The 10,680-nt window shown below is 43.2% G+C and overlaps 1 protein-coding gene across 1 annotated transcript; it reads left to right on the top strand.

Moving 5' to 3' along the window:
- The first annotated feature begins 3,242 nt into the window (after positions 1–3,242).
- Positions 3,243–5,855, top strand: LOC115204550 (claudin-3). Its single transcript, XM_029770215.1, has one exon. It carries the CDS (start codon positions 3,518–3,520, stop codon positions 4,172–4,174), a length of 657 nt encoding a protein of 218 aa, XP_029626075.1. The 5' UTR covers positions 3,243–3,517; the 3' UTR covers positions 4,175–5,855.
- Positions 5,856–10,680: the final 4,825 nt, after the last annotated feature.

Below are 10,680 nucleotides of genomic sequence, written 5' to 3'. Positions count from 1 at the left end.
TATTTTTTTGCTGTTTGAAGCTGATGTACAAAACCAAAAGTAAAAGACGCAAAAACTAAACTTAATGGGAAGCATAGAAATAGTGCACATAGAAAAGATATATCGCTTTTTAGACTTGCTTTCAATGAGAATGACAGATCTATAACTCATATTTCTATTTGAATTTGGTCCGTTCGCCTAAAAACTTAAACATTGCGACATTAAGGGTAGCTTTAGTGTAGCTTAACTTCTTCCAGTGTAAAGTAATTGGTAGCTTGGTAAACTATATTTTCAGAGTAGCTTCCCCAACACTGCCGTCGGATAGGTTGGGGCACTGCACACACAAGGCTTTTGGTCAGGTCATATGATCAGGTAAAACTAAGACCTAGTTTATCATCTACGGAAATATAGACCTGTGGTGAATGTCAGTGGCTGTATGTTTAGTTGAATGTAAAACACTCCACTGTTGTTGATGTTGTTGCTGCTGCTGTTGTGTTGATTATTCAGGTGCTACAATCAATGGACTGATTAACAACAACTGTAAACACAACAGACTCAAATGCATACAGAGCAGAGTACTCGTTCAGTTAAAGGTTTCATGTGTAAATTTAGCTATCTCAATGTTGTTGCCGTTGTTTGTACCTGTGAGAGATATATCCCAAGGACCGGTAACCAGAGGCAACCAACTGACAAATGTGGACATTTTGGGTGGTTGGGGGGGGGGGGGGGGGTCAGGTCTTTCATCACCGTCACAACATGTGACAGGCCTTCCATCACCATCCTTAACACAATACAAATACGTACCCACTTTCATTCAACGCTATTCATCTGCTTTAGTGCTTCACTGACAGCTAAGGCCAAAACAGCAAATTGAGTTAACTGAACGTTAGTTATACTTATGACAGAAAACAACTGACTTTATCATACAAAGTGTTAGTGACATTTTTCAGGGTATTTCTAATGTGTCACTCGGTATATGGAGCAAGCTGTAGACTGTGAGTTCGTAACCGATACTGAGAGGAGTACATGGTGTGTATGCTAAGGGTGTCTGGGCTCTCTCTCTCTCATGGTCATATTTACTCACAGAGCAGTTTTGCAGGTTTTCAGGGATCTGGGAATGTTTCCCGCATAATCATTCTATTATAGGAACTGACACAGAAACCTGCTGGCTGTGGAAGGCCATGTCACCATGTGGAAGCAGGAAGTAGGCCAACATAATAAATAGTAAGGTGGCTCAACAATTCTGACAGCAACGTCAAACTTTTTCCATATGTCTTTTATTAATAAATTCTAATTCACATAGAAACAAACAAAGGTAGAATTATACAAAGGATTAATTACCATTAGAGTCAAGGAACCAAGAAACTACTGTGAGAAATCACTATCATAAAATGTAATTGTGTATGGTGCTACACAGTAGGCCTAGGTGAATCACGGTGTGAGGCTTATTGCTGTGTGTGTGTGCTTGTTTGCGTGAGTGTGACTGAGGGCTTTATTTTTTGGGCTGGTGCTAAGGAGGCGCAAGTGTCAAACACGTTATTTAGCAATTTTGTCATGTTAAAACTGGGGCATTTTCCAGCCCCATATGCCAGGTTTGGCATTTGACCTGTGGCAATATTTGAAGTGTGTCCTTAAAAACATGAGCAAAAGTGACAATTTCAAGCAGCACTAATGGGAAGTTTTAAGACCCACAAAAAGAAGCTCTTAATGGTAACGCAGTTGATAATGGCATGGATTTTGAGAACGGAAGCGCAGCCTATCGAGCCATGAAGCACAGTTCCCATGGAAGGAGAGATGTGCCATTTGTGTGTGTAAATCTCGATTGGTTTCCCCCAATTTTGTTAAATTTGATTAAAAACCAAGCATAGAAATAGCAAAAATGATTTGACACACCCCCAAACCTATAACGCTTTTGTCAGCGCTAAAATGTACTGTTGTGTTAGGTTTGTTAATAAAGAGTCCTGAGTGTATCTACCCAGCCTGATCACTAGAAATAGACTTTGATTTCAGGAAAGGTCCTGAGAACGGCGATATACGCCTTCCTTGGCGCTCACACGTTTGTTTTAAATAATGGCCTAGCACTGGGCGCAAACGTACATTTTGAAGGGAAACGACGAGATCTCGTTGATCTGCCTTGGTGCGTGTGTTTGTTTCTATGTGAGGTCATAAAGCCTATAGGTAACCACAGTGAAGCCTATAGGTAACCACAGTGAAGCCTATAGGTAACCACAGTAAAGCCTATAGGTAACCACAGTAAAGCCTATAGGTAACCACAGTAAAGCCTATAGGTAGTCACAGTAAAGCCTATAGGTAGTCACAGTAAAGCCTACAGGTAGTCACAGTAAAGCCTATAGGTAACCACAGTAAAGCCTATAGGTAACCACAGTAAAGCCTATAGGTAGTCACAGTAAAGCCTACAGGTAGTCACAGTAAAGCCTATAGGTAGCCACAGTAAAGTCTATAGGGTTTACTGTGGCTACCTATAAGCTTTACTGTGACTACCTATAGGCTTTACTGTGGCTACCTACAAGCTTTACTGTGACTACCAGTAAAGCTTATAGGTAGCCACAGGCCCAACCACTCAGTGAGGACAACAGACTCTGTAGAACGTATTACTATGAGCTACAGTTACCCTCTCTGGCTTACCTACAGGGAGGGGATTAGAAGGGTGTGTGTGTGTGTGTGTGTGTGTGTGTGTGTGTGTGTGTGTGTGTGTGTGTGTGTGTGGAGGGTGAGGGAGATTGACTGGCCTAATGTTTGTTGTCAAACCAACAACAATTGTTTCCCGTCCATGTTTGTTTGTGTGAAACCATTAGATGACACTAGCTGTACCAGCCATTACCTCGAGGGTACAGAGTACATCCAGTCAGAGGACATGATTTAGCACACTTATTCCCCACATTTAGAGGGTATTTGTTCTTCAGAAAGGCACGAAAGAAGAGAGCAGGTAAGGCCAGGGTAATTGTTAATTCACTGTCTGTCCCTATGTTACTGGAACAAATAGTCAAGAGGGAGTCAGATTACAGGTGAAACTCTCCACTCTGGCTCCCTCCCTCCTCTCATCTCTCCTTCCTCTTCTCCTTTCTCCTCCTCCACCTCCCTCTCGCCCCCTTTCTCAGTAACCTCTATGGGCAGGTGTTGTTTTTGTGAAGCACATTCAGCAACCTGTTCTGCCACCCTGTGACATCATCACCAGGGGACTCCTCCCTCCATCCTCACCTGCCTCCACTAGGCTATAAAAGACCTCAGTTTCCATGGCAGAATCACTTAGCTACATCACACCCGCCACACACACAGAGAGAGAGAGAGAGAGAGAGAGAGAGAGAGAGAGAGAGAGGGGAGTGGTCATACACAGGGCCATCAACAGGAAGAAAACAGAACACAAAGAACCTAGGACAAAGTGCTGGACTGAATCCTCTGTTCATTCTTTGTGCTGAATTCTGGAATCTCAGGAGGTTCTAGAATTCCTTCATTGAGTCACATCCTCATTCCTCCAGGTAGGTCAGGTGTATAAGAGAGACGCCCCCAGGAAGCCAGCATGTCAATGGGCATGGAGATTGTGGGCATCGCCCTGGGAGTCATAGGATTCATCCTGGGCATCGTGGTCTGTGCTTTGCCCATGTGGAAGGTTACAGCCTTCATCGGAGCCAACATCATTACAGCCCAGACCATCTGGGAAGGGTTATGGATGAACTGTGTGACCCAGAGCACGGGACAGATGCAGTGTAAAATCTATGACTCCATGCTGGCCTTACCTCAGGACCTTCAGGCTGCCAGAGCCATGACTGTCATCGCCATTGTCCTGGGGATTCTAGGGGTGATGGTCTCCATCGTCGGAGCCAAGTGCACCAACTGCATCGATGACGAATCCTCCAAATCTAAAGTCATGATCATCTCCGGAATCTTCTTCATCCTGGCCGGTATCCTCGTCCTCATCCCTGTCTCCTGGTCGGCCAACACCATCATCCGAGACTTCTACAACCCCCTTTTGGTCGAGGCCCAGAGGAGGGAGCTGGGAGCCTCACTCTACATCGGCTGGGGGTCGGCGGCCCTGCTCCTTATCGGAGGAGCCATGCTGTGCTGCTCCTGCCCCCCCAAGGAGGAGAAGAGGTACAAGCCCCCCCGCATGGCCTACTCCGCCCCTCGCAGCGTGAGCGGGGGTGCAGTGGGATACGACAGGAAAGACTACGTCTGAGAGGGACTATTTCACCTGCATGATTGAACGGAGGGGAGAAAAGATAGAGGGTGAGAAGAAAGAAGAGTGATAGAGGAGAAGTAGATAGATAGATAGATAGATAGATAGATAGATAGATAGATAGATAGATAGATAGATAGATAGATAGATAGATAGATAGATAGATAGATAGATAGATAGATAGATAGATAGATAGATAGATAGATAGATATCTGACAGGAAAAACTAGGAGACAATTCCTACTGAAAAGACTCCGATATGAAGAGATGTGTGTTTTAATGTTACTGTTTAGCTTTTCCTCCGCTTGGGTGTCTCTGTTCAGCGTCATTGTTCAGCTTTATATAGGCTTGTGTGAAGTTTGGTAGAGGCTGTCACACCCAGATGCTGTACATACAATCCCAAAGGGGTAGATTGACTACTGGTAATGACTGGTTTAATAGAATAGTTTCAATTCTAGTTGTTATTCATTTCAAACTTCAGATGATAAACCAAAGCCCTTTTGTTTCAGTAAACCGTACAGTTGAAGGGTCTTGGTTTTCAAGTACTTGGGAGAAATGCTTCAGTTACACAGCATGTGGGCTCACTGCAGTATGGAGGTCCCTATTGCGTGCGTAGTTTACTGTTGGCGAGGTGGGATTTTCTTCCACTGAAACGTTCAGTTAAAAGGTTTCACTGTGTCTCATTAACACAGACCAGGAAGGACCAGCACTGTTTTTACATAGATTAGGCAATGAGTTTCAGTATGTGTGTGTGTGTGTGTGTGTTTGTGTGTGTGTGTGTGTGTGTGTGTGTGTGTGCATGTGCGTGCGTCTTTTGCATGTATTTGGTTGTGAGAGATTCTGCCTCAGGTATCATGATATCATAGATTCCCTCCTCTTCACAGTTCCACTCTATTTAGGCCTTTCTGTGTGTGTGTGTATGTGTATGTGTGTGTGTGTGTGTGTGTGTGCGTTTGTGTGTGGTGAAATAATATTTGCTTAGTAAAAAAATAAATACAAATAATGAATAGCTTTTTAATGCTGAAAATGCTTTTTGTCAGATTTTTGTCTTGTAAATAGTAAGACATGTGTAGTGTCATTTGTAAAAGAATGAGACTATGTATAGACTAATTATAGTTAGGAGAGGGATGGTAAAGCAGGACCATTGTCTGAAGTGACATATGGAGTCAGTCAGTCTCTTGTTTAACAAAGCAACTGTAAAAACTGTTTGGTGAGCAGGGAGTAGTGTGTGTGTGTGTGTGTGTGTGTGTGTGTGTGTGTGTGTGTGTGTGTGTGTGTGTGTGTGTGTGTGTGTGTGTGTGTGTGTGTGTGTGTGTGTGTGTGTGTGTTTGTGTGTGTACATAGAGGGTGAGAGACTACCTAATAAAAGGCATGTGTGTCTAAGGTCTTAATTTTCAACTGCAGGCAAGCAGTCAGGTTTACCTACAAACACCCATATAACCACAATGGACAGCTTCCGTTGTTTATTTGAATTAAGTCAGTCATTTTTTTAATTTTTTTATGTAAAATACAATGCCTAGTTTCAATACTTATTGTTTGATGGAATGTGTATCTTGTAAATTGTCTTCATAAACGTATATGTTAAGACAACAATGCTTGAATGATGTCGTGTTTTACAATGGTCTGCTTCTCTCTGCATATTCAGCTGTCCTTTACTATGCTTCAATAAATGTGAAAATGTATTCCCTGTTGTGATTTAGCAGTTTTTTTTCTTCATGGTAAATACCTCCAACCTCTAGCTATACCTCTTCCTCGTAGAGGTAACTATCTATAATTAGTCTATACATAGTCTTATTCCTTCACAAGCAGGTAGCCTTGTGGGTAGGAGCGTTGGGCTAGTAACGGTAAAGGTTGCTGGATCGAATCCCTGAGCTGACAAGGTAAAAATCTGTCGTTCTGCCCCTGAACAAGTTAGTTAACCCACTATTCCTAAGCCGTCGTTGTAAATAAGAATTTGTTCTTAACTGACTTGCCTAGTTAAATAAAGGTTAAATAAAATGCAGAAGACACATTACAGTTGTACAACTGAAATGTGTCTTCCGCATGTTTCTCTCTCTACTAACACTCTATGGGGAAGTGATACTGCTTGTTCAGAGTATCTGTATTGTGTTTCTATGATTATTTGTCAGTAGAACTTCCTCTGGTACAGCTGATGGCACAACACCTGAATAAACCTGTCCCAAATTAACATATTAACACAATTGAAAACACTGATCTGCTAATGTTATGGTGAGAGGAAAAATGAAATGACACCCTATCCCTTGCATACAGGTTAACTGCCAAAATAAAGGAAAGACCAAGATAAAGTGTCTTAGTAGGGCGCTGGGCCCTATTAAGCCGTCAGAAAAGCTGCAATGTGCCTTGGCATTGATTCTACAAGTGTCTGGAATTCTATTGCAGGAATGCAATACCACTCTTCCACTCCCAGAGTGCAAAGAAACTTGGCGTGATCATGTCGTTCTCTACAAACATCAAAGCAGTGACTCCCTCATGCAGGTTCATACTCTACAACATCCATAAAGTACGACTTTTCCTCACACAGGAAGCGGCACAGGTCCTAATCCAGGCACTTGTCATCTCCCGTCTGGACAACTGTTGGCTGGGCTCCCCGCTTGTGCCATCGAACCCCTGTAATTCACCTAGAACGCCGCAGCCCGTCTGGTGTTCAACCTTCCCAAGTTCTCCCATGTCACCCCGCTCCTCCGCATACTCCACTGGCTTCCAGTCATAGCTCACATCCACTACAAGACCATAGTGCTTCCCTAATGGAGCAGTAAGGCGAACTGCCCCTCCCCACCTTCAGGCTATGCTCAAACCCTACATCCCAACCCAAGCACTCAGTTCTGCCAGCTCTGGTCTCCTGGCCGTCCCACCCCTACGGGAAGTCCAGTCCCACTCTTCTCCTGGCTGTCCCGCCCCTACGGGAAGTCCAGTCCCGCTCTTCTCCTGGCCGTCCCGCAGTAATATCTAACAAGTAATCTAACAATTCCACAACAACTATCTAATACACACAACTCTAAGTAAAGGGATGGAATAAGAATATAAACAGAAACACTAGGCAGACGAAATGCCCTTAGAAAGTTTTCTGGGTCAGTCTCTTGATGTGAGTTTTATGAGATTATATCAGTGTCATTCCACACAGAACACATAGCACACACTCGCTGATTCATGAATAGGGTATGAATATGGTATTCACCTCATGACGCCTGGCAACAAGGGTTAAATAAAGGTTAAATTTAAAAATAATATTAAAAAAACAAGGGCGTTTCTAATTTCTTGCTTTTGTTTTCCTACTTCAGGCCCATTCACAAACAAGCAAAACATTGTTAATATGAATTACATTGGTCAAAACTACTAAATAACATGCACAGAATTTGAAAGATATCTTAATTAAAATACAGTATAAGCACTCGGAAGCCGACATTCATTAGCATTAGCATTCTCATAGACTTTGACTGGGAGGGTTAGCTAGTTAGCTTTGTAGCACAACAGATAACAAATATCCTAATGTTTATATAAAGATGTTGCCACCGTTTCTGTCTTTTATCTTCTGTTTCTAACAACATTGCCATTTCAAGCATTGATCTTTGATTGAAAAGGGATAGTCCTGCAGCCTGTACTGATAACGACCATTATTAGATACAGTCTAATATGCTAACTAGCTAACCCACCCAGTCAAAGTCTATGAGAATGCTAACGCCAACGAAGGTTGTCTTCCGAGTGCTTATACCACATGAAAACATACGTTGACATTTTTTCAATAAATTCCCTCAACATAGAATTTTTTAAATTGCATTAACGCTGGCAAAGACTTAATACAAATGCTTTAGCAATGTCATTGTATTTGCAGGCACTATAGTGTAATTTAGACTAAACAGTCGTTAGTGTCTGTCCAAAATGGCTGGGTTTATCACGACTTTTGGGCAGCACTATTGCGTCGACGGTAGAGAGCGGCTTGAGAACGTTCATAAGAGCGGCATGACACGACAGAGTGATGGATGTACGAGTGCCACCTATGAATACAACACATTTCTGAGAATGTAATTTCTGGGAATTCGTCAAAGCTGCTGGGGTGTTCTTACCAATGTCCATTATTTGGGCCATACAATTCATTAAACCATAACCTCCTCTGTCACATTTCCTAAAGGCCCTAGACTGGTCAATAAGGACACCATAAATCCTTGGTTATAACGATGTCAGTTCAAACAAGGCAGAGCAGAGAGCTCACTTCATCATTGAACATGACATTACTAATCTCCTAAACAAAGATGGGCTTACTCTATCTCACCTCGACCCACCCTAGCACCCAGTGTGTCAGAAATGATCAATATTCTAAGCATTATCAGTACTAACACACACCCAAGACCATTGGGATTTTTTACTGATTGGTTCTACTCTGTCTTTCTCACTAAAACACCAACATGCACAACCACACACAGCCCCAAGCTCTGCCCCCTACCAGTACAGCTATTGGATTTTCAAATCCAAACAATGTCAAGTCTTAACCACCCAGGAAAGAAAACATATATATTTGAGAGAGCCAATCAAAGCTCAGCCCCTTTCTGCACGAATACTGCATTTACAACGGACTCCTGTCCAGACCAGCGTGTCACAGTTCTCCCTCACTGTACACCACCTGTCACGTCCGCTTGCATGCACACACACGCACACGCACACACACACACGCACACGCACACACACACACAAACATACATACATAAATACATACACACACAAATATACACACACATACATACTTAGTGAGGTCTCTCAACTTATTGCTCTCCACTCTAATCATGAAATTGTAACATCTTGAGCTTCCTTGGTCCTAGTTACCTGATGTCTGCAGCCGTCCTCACTACTGTTACCATGGGAACATTGCTCCAGGGAAGCAACACACCCATGTCTCACCTAAAGAGGCGGGATGGGAGATTCTGCTCTCTCAACTGGTGTTAGAGAACACAAGGATTCACACTAATTGTAATGAATGTCAACCGATGCATTTCAAATTCAAACTCCATACAGATGCTCTGTACCTTCACATTGCATTCATTACCTTTCATTTTACTATAACCTCAAACTGGTTAGTGTACATTTTTAAAAATAAAAAACAGGATTATACAAATGCTCTCGTCATGACAATCATCAAGCAGCTGACTTTAAACAGTTGGAATATGAGGCTGACATGCAGACATGTGGACAGACAGACAGACCATGTCAGCCCTATCCTGATTTTCTGGTCTGTCCAATCCCAACATTTTGTATTTCTATTGTTATATTTACAGTGAACTAGCAGTGAGGTATGACAGGAGGACAGCAGGAGGAGGAAGAAGAGATGGAGTGTTTGTAAATGATGAGAAACTGAATTATGGCTGGCCGGCAACATTGCCATGTGGCTGATTTTCACACAATCTGAAGAACAGAGAGCAAAGTCCAACATGCATCTGATTGGGTCGCCTATTTAATAATCCTTAAGGATCCCCATCCACAGCAGGTTATCAAAGATGCTTTAACCCCTATAGAGGAAATATTGGTTGTTTGTGTGAGAGAGATAACTCCCATTGGATTATCTGATCCTGACACCTCAACTGACTCCGCCAGCAGGCTGTAAATATCTGGACTATATGAGATGATCATCAGGTGTGGTTGAAGGGCATAGCAGTGTTACAAACTCTACGTCCCAAATAGAACCCTATTCCCTTCACAGTGGCGATAGGGGGCAGACACACACACACACACACACACACACACACACACACAGACACACACAACCCTGGATGTACCATTGGACAAGATAACAGACGTTTGAAAGAAAACACTCTCTCAGGGACGGTTTTATGGACAAGGGATTTTGAGATGACTGTTAATCCGACCTACTCCTGGTTTTACTTAATCTTCGTAAAACCGATCCACAGTTTCAACCAAAATGTCAACCCTGGTCAGGGTTTTTGGCCTTTTGGGGTGAAACAGTGGGCCATGTTGTTTCTGCATCACTGTAGGGAAGACTGTAACGGTCGTCTGTGGAAGAAGGAGTAGACCAAAGCGCAGCGTGGTACGTGTTCATGATGTTTATTATACTTGAACACTGAAACAAAAAACAAAGTGGAACAAAACGCAACAGCTCTGTCAGGTGAACACACCAAACAGAAAACAACTACCCACACCAACCCTGTGGGAAAATGCTACCTAAGTATGGTTCCCAATCAGAGACAACGATAGACAGCTGTCTCTGATTGAGAACCATACCCGGCAAAAACAAAGAAATACCAAAACATAGAAAAAGGAACATAGAATGCCCACCCTAGTCACACCCTGGCCTAACCAAAATAGAGAATAAAAACCTCTCTATGGCCAGGGTGTGACAGTACCCCCCCTCCCCCCCCAAAGGTGCGGACTCTGGCCGCAAAACCTGAACCTATAGGGGAGGGTCTAGGTGGGCTTTTCTCCGTGGTGGTGGCTCCGGTGAGGGGCACAGACCCCTCGCCGCCGACCCCGGACTGGGCACCG

The sequence above is a fragment of the Salmo trutta genome, chromosome 12, assembly GCF_901001165.1.
Source record: "Salmo trutta chromosome 12, fSalTru1.1, whole genome shotgun sequence".
NCBI classification, from domain to species: Eukaryota; Metazoa; Chordata; class Actinopteri; order Salmoniformes; family Salmonidae; genus Salmo; species Salmo trutta.
Note: the sequence above shows the minus strand (reverse complement) of the source record. Positions and strands in the feature narration are given on the sequence as shown.